The sequence below is a fragment of the Hippoglossus stenolepis genome, chromosome 12, assembly GCF_022539355.2.
Source record: "Hippoglossus stenolepis isolate QCI-W04-F060 chromosome 12, HSTE1.2, whole genome shotgun sequence".
NCBI classification, from domain to species: Eukaryota; Metazoa; Chordata; class Actinopteri; order Pleuronectiformes; family Pleuronectidae; genus Hippoglossus; species Hippoglossus stenolepis.
Window position 1 is genome coordinate 15,022,849 of NC_061494.1, and position 17,450 is coordinate 15,040,298.

General features: G+C 43.2%; 1 protein-coding gene across 6 annotated transcripts in view; it reads left to right on the forward strand.

Annotated features, from left to right (window-relative positions):
• Positions 1 to 2,816: 2,816 nt before the first annotated feature.
• The window catches only part of dlg5a (discs, large homolog 5a (Drosophila)), a 36,368-nt gene continuing 21,734 nt past the window's right edge, over positions 2,817 to 17,450 (forward strand). For 3 of the 6 annotated variants that reach the window (XM_035172392.2, XM_035172396.2, XM_035172394.2), the window contains exons 1-4: positions 2,817 to 3,143; positions 14,430 to 14,498; positions 15,628 to 15,802; positions 16,382 to 16,525. In XM_035172392.2, coding sequence (XP_035028283.2) covers positions 2,840 to 3,143; positions 14,430 to 14,498; positions 15,628 to 15,802; positions 16,382 to 16,525 — 692 coding nt within the window. In that variant the 5' untranslated portion in view covers positions 2,817 to 2,839. The remainder of the gene's footprint in view (positions 3,144 to 14,429; positions 14,499 to 15,627; positions 15,803 to 16,381; positions 16,526 to 17,450) is intronic. The other 3 variants (XM_035172395.2, XM_035172397.2, XM_035172393.2) reach the window with 2 other exon arrangements.

The window sequence follows — 17,450 nt, forward strand, 5'->3', positions numbered from 1 at the left end:
TATTTGTGCACAATAAAAGATGGATAAGCTTGTTTACAGTCTCTTCAATAAAAGATAAAGCTATTATCTGCCCTGATCCAGGCTGTGTGCAAAACAAATCTATTTAATGATAATTATATATATAATTATCATCACAGAGCTAAAAACACAACCCCTGTTGTCTAGATAATAGACCAATTCATACCCGCAAGATAAAAAAGCATCAGGCTGTCTCCTCTGTTCAAGTGCATGTCCTCAGAAGCAGAGTTCAGACACGGCCGTCCAATCTGTCAGCAGTAGGGACCCTCTTCCCTTTGATATGAATCAATTATAATTAATATTTCATCTAAAGGAGATAGCACATGGTTGCACAAGCTATGGAGGCAGCATGGCAGAGAGACAGGGAAAAAGAAGGGAGAAAAAGAGAGGGAGTTGTAGATGTCACAATGAGATTCAGTGCATGCATGAATAAGGTCACGGTTTGAGAGGTATGCCTGCAGACGCCTGCCTCTGTACCAACAATCTTTATTCGGCTGTAGACCGGCAGCCGAGTGCATCCATCATCGTCATAGTGTATTCCACAAATCCGACTTAAATACACATTTCATTTCAAATACACATTTTTTCCCTTCCATTTGTCCCTGCCCTCTTATATCTTATCCAACACAAAGATACAGTGAGCACTGGAATTGGTTGCAGTGTTGGAGCTTAGATATAGAAACGTGGTGCACATAAGCCTGTGGCTACAGCAGCAGCATTATGCAAGCCCTGAATAAAATGCTTATATTTTTAATATCACTGCGGTTGCAATTTTTTGCCGAGTGAAATACCCAATGAAGTCAGTTAAGATGGCGATTGATTAGCTTCTGCTGATGTAACGTGTCTGTGTTTTAATTAAAAAAGTTTATGATGAGGAATGTTATAATATAGAACAGTTTCTTCCCCATGGCAGTGGGGCTCACAAACAAGCCCCCTGCATCACACTGACTCTGGGTCCCCCCCGCACGCATGCACGCATGCACGCACACACACACACATACACACAAATGCACTACAGTGTTATTTATATATTACTGGAACTATCCTAATTCCAAATCACTGCACCTTAGCACCGCACGTGCCCAAATAACTTATTGTTCTATTTCGTAAAACATTGATCTCTTATTTTAATTTTTCGCTATTTGTTAATATTAGCTCTTTTGCAAATTTCAGTTAATGCTTTGTTTCTACTTATATATATTGTTGTTTTATGTCCTATGCACCAACCACACCAAGTCAATTTCCTGTATGTGAAAATATACTTGGCCAATAAAAGAATTCTGATTCTGATTCTGATTCTGATTCTGATTCTGATGTGCTTTGGTCTGTTTGCTGTTTGTCTGTCCCTCCTTGTATTTACATATGAAACTCTTTTGTCTCACAGGACTCTCTAGCAGAAGAGATATTGTATCAACGTTCTGGTTAAATAAAGGCTAAAAAAAATTATGAAAATATTAAAGGTATATCCTTTCCACAGTTTTATGCTGACAGAATTTTTATGACATAAAATGACACATAAATTTCCCCAAATCGCCATGATGATATGATAAGTTGCATAGTAGTGATGCAATTTACACAAAGGTAACACCAGTGGTGCAAAAAGTATTTAGATCCTACAGTAGCTATACTGTGATTTACAAATACTCTATTACATTTTAAATGTCTGGTATTAAATATGTAAAATGTACATTAAGTATGACATTACTGCAGAAAATACTCCTGTGAGTGTTGTACTATCATATCATATAATATTAATATTTGATAATAATATTTAATACATGCTTTTCAAGGAAAATAGAGAAGAAATTAAACCCAAAACACCCCCTTGAAGGACAAACACATTTTGGATCTTGATGGCATATATATATATATATATATACTGTATATCATCAGCACTATACATTACCCACATGGATAAATTAGAGTATAATATTGTTATAAATTCACAAGATCATTATTGTTATTGTTATTATTACATCTTTTCATGTTGTGCATGGAAAATCTAGATTTTAAAATGACCTCAGAAGTAAGTTGTTACATAAATGCATGTATTTATATTTGACTGTACTAGCTGTAGATCCACTGCAGGAAGGAGCATCGTGTATTTCCTCTCCTTCTCTCTGAAGATGAGGTGCTTGTTTACCCACCTTCACCTCTTCACCTCTAAATTTCTCCACTTTTTCATCCTCCATTCTCAGTTATTATTCTTTTTTTTTTGTACGTCAGGGATTTTCGACGTACTACGGCGCGCATGTGTACGCCCATTGAGGAAAGGGGTGTGTCCTGTGCGACGGACGCGCCCCTTTTCTCCTTATACGGTCACGGAGCGGAGCGTTGATTGACAGCGGGCAGCAGCTGCTGAGTCGCTCAGACATGGCGGAGGAGCCAGTGTGAGTGAGGACCAGCGGCGGAGTTACGTGAGTTTTCCCCGCACCAGAGGCGACGCAGGGCGGATTGAATGACACCGGAGGCGAGCGGAATGTGTCCGGCCGAGGCGCGCAGCGAGGGGAAGCGAAAACCGACCCGAACCGCCGCACACGAGTAAGATGGGAAAATGTATCGCTGTTTAGTGCAGTCAACAGCCCTGGGCAACAAATATGGCTCCTTGTGCCTTTTTCAATATGCTACAGAAACTGATCTCCCGTGCAGCCTGACGCCGCGGCGGCTCCGGCGAACTTCTGCCAGCCGCGATAAGTTGACTTCAGTAATCGCTCGGTACTTTTGATCGGCGAGGATATCGCATCCACTCGGTCCGTCCGGGGTTAGCTGGGGGTGGGTGGGTGGGTGGGGAGGGGAGCCACGGAACTACAGCGGGGCAGCAATGGAGCCAAAGCACAAAGAGTTGCTCGACCAGTGCCACCAGAACTTGCTGGAGTCCATCACCGACGCGGACCGGCTGATCGAGCTGCTCATCGTCTCCGGCACCCTGAGCCAACTCGACCGGTTCGAGCTGGAGCAGAACTGCTCGTCCAGCGCCGAGAAAGTGGACCACCTCCTGAAGATGCTCGTGAACAAGGAGAGCGACCATTTCCTCGACCTGTGTGTGGCCCTGGAGAAGGCGTACCCTGACCTGTACGCTGCCCTGTTCGGCAGCAACGGCGGCGGACCTGTGGACCACTCCACCGGTAAGAGCCGAGACACAACACAACCCCCCCACCCCCCTCCCCTCCCCATGATCAGGCTTTCACTTGAACCCATAAACACCAGTGGATCAGCTGCAGCGTGTAGCCTCAGAGCAATCTGGGTGGTCTGGTGCAAGAAGACCGTGTGTGGATAGATGCACAGCAGCAAGCACGGAGCACTGATTTCTTATTATGATCTATAAATGTCTGTGTGGCTCTATGATACATGCTCATGGTTGCACGTTTGCAAGCAGAACTCACTGAGTGCAACACTACGGGCCCCGTTTCACGTGCAGTACATGATGCACCAGCCTGTATGTTCTCAGTGGCCTGCAGATCTCATGCACAGCTTGTGATTAATTCAGCCAAGGACTCTTCTGTCATTACTCTGCACTCAAAGACACTCCCAGTCGCTGCAATACACATCCATGGTGTAGGTGGTTAGTTTGACCCTGTATCATCTGTGTAATGTCCTTTCTAATGGTGGTTTGTGATAGTTGTGTGTTTTAGAGGAAAAACCCCACAGTGTATTCATTCATATCCAACATTAACTCCAATTTGTTGCCAGTGCCATGATATGGTTAAGGTACATTAGGTAGCCTGACTTGTTTCCATGACAACGGGTGTACCACTGACATATGGGTCCACGTCGACCTGTACATGGCCGTGTGTGTGTGCGCGTGCAGCCTACTCATGCATGCTCACAAACGTAAATCGTGTTGTGCGGATCAGTTCGCCTTTCCCATTCGCAGAGAGAGAGAGAGAGAGAGAACCACATTGATTTCCCAACAGATGCAGATTTAACCAGATTTGTCTTCAGCGGTGCATCAACGCCATGGTTTTTAATTACAGTTTATTCATTTTACTCATTTTCGCTCTGCGCTTTCTCTCCTCGCAGCAACCGCCCCCACTTCAGCGGGTTTTGGGGTTTGTGTTGTTGCACAGAGACAAAGGGCAACCAAGTGTAAAACCCTTGTCTAGTTTTGCTTGTTTTGCTTCGTCTGAGTGACTGAAGCCAGTGGCTTACTCACAACCAGCGTCATGCCCCGAGGGCCTGAATGCAGGATGAGCCTTGAGAGGTCCTCCCATCGTGGGGAGGAGATGCAGAGCAATGCTTTTCCTCGGCGTGTTGTAAAACCACCTCGAACATCACTTAGCTGAACCTTTCTCTCAAACAGAAGTGTCCAAATACACAATGTGCTCCGTAGTTTACAGCTGCCAAGTTGTAGCTTGTCTCTGTCTACTCGCAGCAAGCAGACCTTAGCAGGCAATGCTTAGGTGGTGTCTCACTCCTCTGCTGACGGGATCATTAATGCTTAGGCTTATTACTTCCTCGTATTGAGTGTTGGAGTTGCAGCGGAACTGGACTTCTCTGTTAGTCCTCTGACTCTTTCCCCTCACACACCTTCACAGGCCGTACACAGCACTGGGCCTCAGCGTTGACCTGCTCTGTGCCAGGAGAGAGCGAGTATACCCACAGTGAGTCTGGCTAGTCAGCCCGTGGTTATTCAACAGAGGATTAGGCCCCTGCTCTCCTCTCCTCTCTCTGGTGTAAACTCTCTCTGTGAGACACGCTTTATCATGCCTCCACACTCCTCTGTATTAGCCGCCACGCTCTTGGCTCCCTCTGTTTCGACTTAACGTGTTGCGGGTTGTTTGGGTTTTTTTTCCCCCCACATGTGCCTTTTATTATCTTTTAGTGTAGTGATTCGTCTGATGCGATTACAGTGTTTCAACCACACCTGCGAGGGAGAGAGCTAAGACAAGCTGCTTACTGAGTACCTCTAAGGCAAAGAGGCTGGTAGAAAAGAACACGCAGGGATGAAATCTTCCGAGCCCTGCATGGTGCGTTTCTGTGAATGACGCAGGGTGTGTGAAAAGCGGGAATATGTGCGTGCGTGCGTGCGTGTGTGTGTGTGTGTGTGTGTGTGTGTGATGAGTCTCGCTGATGGCAACCTGCTCTCGACTCGTCCCCCTCTCATGCTGCCTGCCTGCTCTTGTTCTCAGATGTGCCTCCTTTGCCAGCTGAGCCTCCATACACGCACACATATGAAATCAACCAAACCCCAAATAAACATCGCAGGAGAGAAGAAAAAAAAAAAGGCACGGACAAATGCTCCGTTGTTAAAGCTCTGGCTCTGTAAATTATTATCATTGTTTTGCTGGCAAACTCCTGCACGTTTGCTGTAAGAGAAACACGCAAACAAATCATTCATTATTTAGCCTGTTTTGTTCATCCATGTGCCGGGGGGACTTTGGCTTTTTTACAAAATCTGTGATTAAATTGCAGAGCAGAAGATTCTCTCCAAATCCAGAGTATATGATTTGAAGTTTTGGTATTAAAGCTGCAGAGCAAATCCAAGCGGCTACAATCAAGCTGATTTCATGCCTCGGATTGTTTCCTCTTCTTGAGCTGCATTGACAATCTTTTACCTGAAGGTACAGAGTGGTAGACACCTGCACATCCCCCCCCACTCTTTTCCGACTCAAGGGTCTGTGACAGTGATTTAAACGCGCTCCGAGAGCAGGGCAACACAATTCTCACTGACAGGCTGCAGCGTCCACAGTCCTCCTCTTCCTCTATCTGTTTCCCTTCGTTTTCTCCTTGTTTTGGTTTGTCACTCCCAAGGTTTATTGTCCTTTTACCCCCCCGTCCATCCATTTTTAAAAAACGTTTCCCAGATTTATTATATTCTCCCCCTCCCTGCATTGAGTGTTTTTGTTTTTCCGCACACTTAAATAGAGGTACTCGCCAGAGAGACAGAAGAGGGTGATAAAAAGAGGGTGCAAGAGAGAGGTAGACAACAAGCCTTTTGTTGAGAAGTTGAGCAGGCGCCCAAAGTGCCCAGTCAGCAGCTTGCTCTGTGTACAGCAGCCCAGGACATAGGCCAGTGTGTGTGTGTGTGTGTGTGTGTGTGTGTGTTGAGAAGGGTGGGGGTGCCCTCCTCTTTGTCAACCAGTTTCTGTCCCACTCTATAAACCACAGCGGACAGACAGAATGAGTTATGACCTCGACGCTCTTGTCACGACCGCTGCTCTTAAACATCTCCCGTGAGCTTCACCTTTCTTCCTGTGCCGCTGTCTGTCACTCAGTGATGCAGACTGTCACCCCAGTCTCTTTCCCGTCATCACTTTATTTCTTTTCTTTGTACCACAGTGCAACTTGATTCCCTTCCTGCTCTGGAGAGGAAGCCATCTATTTGTCTGCTGTTAACCGATGTTTCTGCTGAGGTGTGGTTGATGACGTTTGAGTAGATCACATTTTATGAGTAGTTGGTACGATCAGCGATGCAGGCTTTAACTGATACGGGTCAAGCTGTCTCTGCACTGCTGTGATTTAAGCGAGCCAATAGCACGCTGGGACATTTGGTGCTGGAAACATCGGTCGATCAACAGAAATCATTCAGACTTTATTTGTTTTAAATGTTTAATACAGGTTCGTGCAGTTCAAAGTGCTTCACTATGACTAATGTGAACAGCTAAACAGATTTTAAATGAAATGGATAAAATAAATTGAAGGAAGAAAATTTAAAAGGGGAATGAAATGTAAAATGTCCCCTGTAGCCATTGATTTTTCAATCCTTCATAATTGAAGTTATTTATCATGCAAGAATGCCAATACTAGCTAATTAAATTTTCCTGAAATCTGACAATTTCTTTGTTCAGATTTGGGTGTATTTGAAAATTTTATATATTCGCATTTTGTTTGGACAAATGAGAATTTTAAAGATGTTTTCTTGTTATTCAAATGTTTTTAACATAAAGTAACTAATTGCATTATTGAAAATCTGTAGTGAAATCATTGTTTCAGCCTTGGTTGAGTTGCAATTTGCACTGTTAATGGATTATGGTCTGTCATTAATGTGGCTCAATATACTGTATCTATCTAATCATAGGCTGAGAGGTTGACCTCACTGCTTTCACTGCGTTATTGGTGCCATTGTTCGATTGAATTCTGTTTGTCTTTGACACAATTTATTCTTCAGTGTGACATTTGTGCACATTTTTCCACTCGAGCATTAATATCTGATGGCAGGTTTATCCACACTGAAAGTGCGAACCACAGCCAGGAGGCTGTACCGTGAAAGAGGACTTCATTACCATTTTACACATGCTGCTCTGCTTTCTCATTAGCCCATGAGGTAGAGGAAATGCCGCCATCTAAATGTTTACCAGTGCTATTAGGTCATGGAAATAAACAGCATCTTTCCTTGTATTACCATCACCCAACCCCCACCTCTAACAGGCTTATTTTACTTGCTTTGTTCTGCAGTATTTTCTCTCTACCCCCCCCATCGTGATGTCCTTACTTTATTTTCCACCCTTGACTGACCTCCATCTCTTTAATGCTCTAACTTTGTTTCTGTCCTGGCTACAGTTGCAATCATTTGTTGTCTGGCCTCTGACACTTGACCCCCGGTCAAAAGTGACCTGTTTACCAACAAATGATAGTGATGATGATGATTATTACATTTCGAGCCTCCACTTACAGGAACAAGAACAAAGGATTACACACAACAAAGATCACAGAGCAGATTCAGGTAAACTGTGGGTTTATGTAGGATGAAAATCAGCAGGTTGCCTGTTTTTTTTGGACAAAAATGCCTTGAAGTACAATTAGTGAAGTGTTTTCCACACAGAAATTGAACAGCCTAAAAAAGTTCTACAGCCTCGCAAGCTGAGGGAGAAGGAGAATGAGTAGAAGCGAAGAACCAGAGAGAATGGGAGAGAAATGTTTAACAAGATGCTTGAGGTGGGAAGCAAGACAATGCTATTGTTGCAGACAAGAAGAACGCAGAAGGAGGCTCTGGGAAAACAATCTGGCTCAGTTTGTTTGCTGAAACAGACGAGTTTCAGTGCTGAGCTTCAGGTCATGGCCATGGAGATGCAGAAAACACTGCTGCATTCAAACTTCAAAGAGGTAACTCTTGAGAGCAAGTCAGATAATGCCATTCATGAGAGGATGGAGCAGCATGATGACAAAATAAAAGCCTGGTATTGTGAGAAGAGGTTGTTTCAAACCATCAACAACCTGAATTTGTATCTGGCAGAGTTGCATAAGTCACTTGACAGGAACCAGTAAGATAAGGCTGCTCTGCAATAGGAAAACTCCAACACAAAACGACTCACATCTGGAGGAGGAGGGAGTCAAGAAGAAGAAGGAGGATGTGGATGAGGAGGAGCGGAAGATGGTGGCGGAAGTGAGGGCTGAACCAGCACCTGAGCCTCCAGAGTTGAGTGGTGGATGTACCGCTGAGCAGCCTGCAATAAAGTAGACTTCACAGTGGAGGAGCTTCATTAACTCCTCCGCTTGAACCACATCCAATCAGATGGAGATGGAACCGAGCCCACACTCAGTTGGGAATTCATTAAAGCAGTATAATCCATTTAACTATCTGGATTGAAAATATTGTGCTGGCATGATAAAAGATATATATTTTTAATCTATTTCCCAGGTTGCACCTTTTGATTCAGAATCAAAACAGAGATGGCAGCTTGATGGCGACCTGGATTGGACATAGTATCACAATTTAGGGAAACAGATTTGAAAATCTTTTTTTTTTACTGTGCAGCAGACAGAATATTTTTACATCCAGATGTTTATAGGAGTCTTGGAGGATTCAGAAATGCCCCTCAGTCTAGAGGTTAAAATGACAAACGTCTCATGGGCTCAGATTCATGATTGGAGCCAAAAATACTTGATCAGGAGAATTTCCTACAGAAAATCCCCCTTGAAAATCTGATTTGATCACAGCTGTGCAGAAACAACATTATTAGGAAATATCAGCATTGGAACAAAAAATAATGTTCATGGTGTTGCGTGATTTTACATTATTGATGAATGGTGTGAAGAGTTGTAAGAGAAAGATCTGGATCAACTTTTCTCTGATGCAGGATTCCTCTCTCTTCCTTTTAAAAGATAATAGTGCAGTTAAATAACTCGGCACACAACGGAAACGCTCTCTGAATCAGCGTCGTCTCCTGTGTGATTTAACATGAAAGGAATGTCACAAAGATTACCCAAATTCCACGAGTGGGTTTATTCCACACAGACAGGCTTTTGGCATTGTTTTGGCTGATGTTTGTTCTTGCAGTGGAGCCGAACGTTCGGAGGACATTTTGCAGGCATCTTTTCACCTTTTTGTTTTTGACCCAAACCCTTGGCGCAGGAAAGCTGTTCAAAAAGAAATTATGTCTCATTTATGCTGAGCTAGAGCTCTTTGCGGAGATAGAACCTATTATGGCTTGCTGATAGTAAGCTGGGCTGGATAGCTCTCAGGGGACATTTCTGGACTTTGGTACTGCTCAGCAGTTCTAACAGGTCGGCTGAACTGAGGGCTAAGGGACTATTTGTTTTTTTCTACATGTCTCCTTGTTTTTACACTTCATGTCCCAGTGTTGTTGCACAAATCCAAAATGACTATGTTGCTGCATCTGAGGAAGATGGTTTTGCATTTCGATAACGGATCTTATTTTGCGACATGCCACTGGACAGGCATGGACCAATGAGTATCAAAGGTGGGTGAGTTTGACCAAAGGCCGGAGCGGTGAGTCAGGCGATGTGCGTGCGGTTGAGTAATCCTGCTCATGAAGTCATCATGTTAGATGTCTTCTTGTTTATGTTTCGTGTAGACCCCTTAAATCAGATGATCAATCCTTTACCCCGGCAGCGAGGCTTCACTGGCTCATTGCCCAGAATCTTGGCCTTTCGTGTCATTGCCTCCCCAGAAGTTGGGCCCACTTCACAGCTTACTGGAAGTCCCAGAGTGCAGGGGAGCTGTACAAGGGAAATCATGTCATATTTCTCTGCAGATTTAAGATATCTTTAAATTATTAAAACATTAACAGTTTTTAAATATTTTGTGATAAGGTGTAGGAAAAGATACAGGTGCCAAAGTCTTTATCGCGATCTGAATATTCCTTGTGGAATGTTGCGACCTGTGTGTGGTTATCGACCAGACAAGACAGATTCTATTCAAATAGATTTTCTTATTATGCATATGTATAGTTGTATAAATAATCTACCGCAGTGATACAATTTGCACAAGGCTAAAGACTGTGTTGGTCTTTGAACGTCTTCACAGTTAAAGTGTGATGTGTAGCAGCAGCTTCGTATTACAAGATAAACGCCAAACACGTACACACTGTGACACAAGCAGATTTATTAAACTGAAAAACGAATTATGCGTGAGTATTAAGTAAATATAGTAAGTTTTGGATTAGTATATGCAGGATGAAGACAGAGTAGGTGGGGTCGCAACATCACTAAGTCCAACTACATCCTCAATACAGGCAGCAGAACCACAGCCAGGATTTAGAGGTCTGGGATGCTGACACATCCTTCATCCTCACTGAAGCATGCTGTCAAATTAGTGGGCAGAAGGTTTCAACCGTATTATTAGCGTTGCTGTTATTTGCGCTTCTGTAGTTTTAATGACTGTGGACCCGAGGACACAGAAGGAGACGGAGCACAAAGAATATTTAAACTGTGCTTTTTTTGCGCGCGCAACCTTTATTTTTCTTTATTCACTGTTGCTCTCTGATGGTGAGAAGAGCTGACAGGGGCTAATGAAGAAAAGCACCCAATATTATTTTTGGAATGCTAATGCTGCTTTTTAATCAAGTGGCCCTCAAAATATTTTCTGTGGTGTTCTTAGGAACAGGACAGATGCCTTGGCTGCTTTGAATCCATAATTTCAAGGCCTGTCAGCATGCTCTAGTTAACGAAATTTGAGGCAGCACCAACAAGCCAATCGCGATCATATTTATACGTGTGTTATGTTTTTGGGAGACACTTTCTGGAGCTGATGAATAATTTAGTCTCACCCGATGGTGGAAGCCAGACTTTGCAATTGTGTTTGATGAGGCTCTCCTCCATCAGCCTCCCAACTCTCGTGCTCCTTCTTTTTCACCACGCTGCAGAATTTACTATTCCTCTCATCCAGCTTCACCATGGCAACATGTCATCTTGCTTTACGTGCTGGAGAACATAATCTGGTTGTCTGAAGCAACTGTTGGTGGTGGAGCGCATTGCTTGCGAGGGAAGGCAGAGTGGAGGGAAGAGGAGGTGGGGATTGAAAGCCCTTAGGTGGGGCGCGTACTCCCCTGACCTATTTAGATCACTGTGGCAGGCCTTTCACGCTGTCGCCTCGGGTCCTCCATTGGAATATCTCTCACCTTCAGTGTATCCCGTGATGGAAGTCACTAACAGATGCTCACTCCTTATTAGCATATCTAATGGCTCCGGATGAAATCTGTCATCATGCATATATCTGTAAATTTATCGAGATTATTGTGGAGGATTATAGGTCCGACGTGTCCACTAAGGAGGCTATTTTTCCTCTGCCTGGCTTTTTTTTTTTTGTCGGTTTATTTGTTTGTTTTTCAGCAGGGTTATGCAAAAAATACTGAACAGATTTCCACATAAATGGGAAGAATGGTTGGGACATGGGTCAAGTAAGAACTCATTACGTTTTGGCAGGGATCTGGAGAAATGGGCAGACCCGCGAAATATTGTTTTCACTGTTTTAAACATTGGGGCATTTTGGACATTTTCAGAGAATAATTAATGTATCTTACTGAAGAAAAAAAAACAGTCATATTTACGGGACTGATATCGATAGATTGTTGGTCAAAAAACTCTGGCTTTTGTCTGCAATGGGAATGGATAAAATTCACATTCACTCCAGGGTCAAATGACTCTTTGGGTTTAAATTGGCTTCTGCTCTGATCAGCAGTGATAGAAACATGACACCTGGGTGAACGTGCTAATTTCGCAAGAGCAAGGTGAGAGAGCACCTCAGTTTTCAGACTGGTTGTGACATTGAACATGATGCACTGTGGGGGGAAAAAAACATACAGGCAAACTCCTCTGGCAATGGAACAATTGTGTATAGGAGTGAGTGAAATTGGGTACGGCTTGATTGAATTTAAGGGCACTGTTGGACCTTGGCGGAGGGATGAGCTCTAGAGAGTGCCATTGTATTTGCAAATTATTTCTAAGGTCTGATCCGTCCTTTTTTGGGGGCAGAAAAAAGCGTATTTTCCCACTGTATACCACCAGATCTATGCTGCACTAATGGCGGCCTGTTTGATTGATGCAGCGACCATGTTTACCAGCCTCACTGACTCTGCGGCTGCTAATTGCCATCGATGATTAAAAGCCTGTTGGAAAAGGCTAATGCCAATGACCCATCGACTGCCTGATAGCTACCTCGTATCTGCAATCTATACTGCATCCGTTGGTGCACTCACAGGGTTAACTCATCAGCTCATTACACTGATTTGAATATGAGGATTTTGGTGCACATGTTTGCCCTTGTTGCCAAGTCAGATTGTGAGATACCGAGGGACTGTCCCAGAACTGCCTTGTCGGGGGAGTTATAGCTCTCTGGTGATTGGCGAGTGTCCTCAACGGTAGAGATTACTGGGATTTTAATTTATCAGAGTGTTTTGGTTTGCAAATCACCAAATACAACATTCAAGAAGTTACATGTTTAGACTTTTTTTCTGGCACAGAGCTTTACTGACTCTGTACGGTATTTCAAAAAGGATTTATGCTCCAGCTGAGCTGGAATAACACGCTCAGTGGTTCACGTCTTTTACTACGAGTCCTCGTCAGTCAGATACTGGGTTCAAGAAGTCAGTTGTTGCTTTTCAGTGCAGCTATGGAAATGAGCAAGAGCGTTTTGCATAGCTGTGTTGATTGTGGGCTACTAATGCTGTGCAGCTGTTCTCATCTTGTCTGATGGAACAATATGAAATCCAAACTGTGTGCTCAGAGCACTTTGCAGACTAAAAGTGTTGAGCATCAGGGAATGTCAGAACAGATTATAAGCCTTTCTGCCATGCTCCTCTCTCTCCCTCTTTTTTCCACAGTCTCATCTTACTTCCCTCCCTCTTTGTCTCTTAAACACCCTCCCTCCTTATCTCTTTTGCGACTTAGTTAGGCTATCTGCTTTCATCTGTCCTTCTCTGCTCCGTGCCTTCCTCTTGCCCTCCTCTCCTCTGTCTGCAGGGCCTAAGATGGAGTGGCTCAGTCGCACAGAGCTCATAGTTAATTAGGCTTGGCCTTGTCACACATTGGGGGCTGGAGCCAGAGCTGCAGCAAAACCCAGTGGGGATGCAAGGACAGAGATGGAGATCGGGAACAGTTGGCGTCAATCTGGTGTCTGCTGCTGAGGAGCCAGCGAACATTCTCCTGCTCTGTGTGTTTGGTCTGCATTTATCACATTAGATTAGTATTACAGTGCCTCATTGTGTTGTGTTATGGAGATTCAGATTTTCTCTTATTTGTCAGTGTACAGAAGACTTAATGGAATGTTTTTGCCTTTAAAATGATTGGTTGGTCAGCCACTAGCCAGAAGAAAGAAAATAAATCGGCACACATTTGATAATTGGTATTTGTAGTAATATTTCATTATTCAATATTCCTTAGGTCAGTTAGTGGTGTTGCACTTAAAGATTTTAAGTGAAACACTTCCATCCACAAGTTACAGATTTAAATTGATCAATGAGTGTTTTTGAAAATAACATAAAAAGAAATCTTACAAACAAATGAATTGAAAATGTCTTAAAATGGCTTCAATCAGCAGCTTCTTTTGGGTCCTTTCCCATTTCCATTTTTCATTTTTATCACTGGCAGTATTTTCTAAACTGTGCTGGTTGCACTTTACTCACTAATCTTGCAGCAGCAACGTTTGGATGTGTGTTGAAGACACACTGGTCTGGTTTAAACCCAGTAAACCTAGCATCTGCTCCTTTTGAAAAAATCTGGAGGGGATCTGCGTCGCCTCTCCTATGGATCGTTGGTCGCCTGTGTGAAATATCCCGCAGCTTAACGTTGTGTACAGCTATTCAGATAGAGATTCATTTTCTCTCTTTCACCCTCTCCCTCTCTTTCACTCCACATGTGCTTGACATAAAAAGAGAAAATCCCATTTCAGCCGTGACATTCTGCCTGTGTAGCAGAAACATACAGGGACTATACATCAAAGCGAGGCAGAGTGCACAGTGAGGGAGAGGAGGTTTAATGACTACCACGACGGTCTGCAGCGATAATATAGAGCTGCTTAGAAACAGTGTTGAAGTTAATATTCCAAGTATAAACCCTGCACCAAATTTGTCATGCAACCCTGCAGGGAATATGAAGCCGATATCTGCTGTAATATTTATTCTTTACATGATTGTGTGGGAAGTTAAAATCAGGGTTGTGTATAAGTACATAATCAGTCTATCTGTGCGTTACGTCTGAATGTGTCCCTTCTCTCTTTCTCTGTGTTCTGGCAGGTTCCACGTACAGCGTCCTGTCCACCATGCCCTCTGACTCAGAAAGCAGCAGCTCCCTCAGTAGTGTCGGTATGTAAAATGACCCAAGAAAAACACACAGCACTGTTCTGCTGCGTGTGTCGTGCCAGGTCATGGCCGCCTGCATTGTGACTTGTTTACTGTTTTACAATATTAGCATAATTCCTGATTGTCTGCCGGGTTACAGAGTTCAGGAAGTCAGTGTTTTATTTTTTCCCCTTTGCTTTAAAAGACAACACTCTCCCTATGTCCCCTTAAGGAGGTTCGCCAAGCTTTTCCGTTTCCCTGATTTTGACAAAGGTCCAAATGACTCAGCTGTGTTACATAAACCCTCCAATGGGCCAAACGTGGAGCCAAAGATGTACATAATCCTCAGATTTCCTGCCCTGGGTGTTCTTTGTTAAAAAACACTGAAAATGACTCATTAATGATGTGTAATTTTTTGTCAGAATCTATTTGGCAAGGGAGTCAAGTGTGTACAGGAGCGAGAGAGAATGACCTTGTTATTTTAATGACAAATCCCCCTGCGTTAAGATCAATCTGCTGAATTTTAATCTCAGTCATGACAGGTAGAATTGAGCTGCCAGATCCTATAATAACTACATAAAGCCAGGGTGAAGAAAGTTTTGTGGAAAACGACCTTTTATGAAGGAAAGCTTTCAGTGTGCATGCTTTTACAGAGACTTAAGGTTTCCTGGCAGTCCAATCACACTTACATTTAATCAAATACCCAGAGATCCTGGTTTGAACCACACAGAAATTACCACCAGTACATAACCGCAATCCTATCTGCTTCTTCTGCCTTTCAATTTCATATCAGAGATTACAGATGGTGTAGTCTTGTAAATCCAATGTCATTTTCACCATCTTTGTAGTAAATTGTCACGGAACAACCTCCAGCAGATTAAACAGGAATTTCATGCCACGCAGTTGCTGCACTGCTTGTTGGACAGGACCTCCTCTGCCTCCTAATGCTTACGTTGATTGCAAAGCTTCATGCTTCAAAAAGTTCTGTCCTCTTGGCTGCATTACAATGTACCAATTTTATTTTTCCATGTCACTGAATAGCAGCTACGCTCATGTATATTAATGCAGCTTCTGAATGTGGATTACGAGTGAAACTATTTCACTGCGGGCTGATCAATGGTCCCAGCCGCCGGTAATGTGCTCAATGTTGCAGGTTCGCCCGTTAACGGTGAAGCGTCCTCCCCACCCCCAGCCATCAACGACAACCGGCCAACCGGTGACAACCTGGACACCATCCTGTTCCAGCTCCGCCAGGTGACCAGGGAGAGGGATGAGCTCCGCAAGCGCCTGGCGTTGGCATCGCCCGGGACCACCTTCGACGACTGCAGGTGCAAAATAGCGGTCTAGCTGCCAAGTTGCTATTGTTACTATTTCCATTCCCTCTGGTGACACTTTGGCTTTTTTGGCTGATGTCTATGTAACCGTCTATTAAAGATGTTTTTTCCCCAAAATGAAATGCCTAAAATCCATCTATTGACTCAGACCTGAGATTTGTTTCCCTGAGAGTTGTAGTGTTTACGCTCTCTTAGTTGTTAAAGGCACTGTGACGTTGGTGTCCTCAGTTCTGGCTGCCATATTTTCCTCTGCAGATTCTCTACTGTCTGGAATAATGTTGACTTTACCCTGCAGAGAGAGGGCACAGACACCGGCTGCTTAATTAAGTTAAATGTGTTTTTATGTTTTATTTTTCTTGTGCAGCAGATGAGACGAAGGGCTGCTTTGCTTGCATCAGTACATACTTTCCCCCCCCAAAACGAAATGTTGTTTACGTTTCGTCAAACACTCCATTCCTATCTTATGAATTCTCATACAAGGGGAAGGTCAACCTCCCTGTCTGAGCTTGGGCTATATTATTGCGCAAGGCTACTGGATAAAGCATTTATTCCTCGCTGCTTTTCTCCTTTAAGGCCAAATTCCAAAGCCAGTCATGACTATGAGCGTCTGAAAAGTCAGTGCATGAGGGCCATGGCAGATCTGCAGTCCCTCCAGAACCAGCACACCAAAACCCTCAAGAGGTGCGAGGAGGCTGTGAAGGAGGCCGACTTCTACCAGTAAGTCTTTCTCCTGCTAACTTTCATGTTACCTGTTTTCCTTTTCTAGTTGCTAATGCAGAACTCATTACAGTCGGGAAGTTTTAAAACATTAACCTGTGTTATGTTGTCTCCATGCAGTGCACCCAGTAGATGCTGTTGTCGGGACTCATTATTGAAGTCCAAATGTTGTAGCGTGGAAGTCCTGCCACCTGCTGGTTTTCAGTGTAGAAATAATTAAGTTTTATTGCATTGTTTTACTGGAGTGGTAACAAATCCTGACATGGTGTTACAATCAACCTAATTGAAAGAGCTACAGCCGTGTTTCACATCGAAAGGGAATTGGCAATTGGCACAAAACCATGCGAGCTTGGAAATGGAGGCATTTATGTGATTGAATCATTCAGCCTCGACGCTCATAACCCGAGGCAAAATTTGTGTATAAGCTTATAAAACAGTCATATAGACATTTTATACAATAAATAAATACCATTGAGGTTTTGTAGACTTTTCCTTGAAATTGCAACTAAAGAATATTGACGAAAGACTTTACACCTCATTAAAAAACATGCATATCTCAGCTAGAGCCTGAGCTTTTGGGGGCTGATGCCAATAACGATACTAGGGAGTAAAAAGTCCTGATACAAATATATAGATTTACATATTAATTAAATTTGGATCATATTAATTACTACGATGTTGTTATCAAACTTTGACAAAGAAATAGAATTGTAACCATACACTTTATTAGTAATAACAATAAATAAGAAAACACAAATACAACCAAATGTATAGAGCTTGAATAAAAAAACCCCCACAAAACTAAGTATATAAACATTAATGCACATCTATTCTGCATTTTTAAATTCTGTTGAATAAGTTTTCATAATGGCAACATAAACACTAACACTGAAATATCTATGAAAGGCTCATATCAGCCGATATT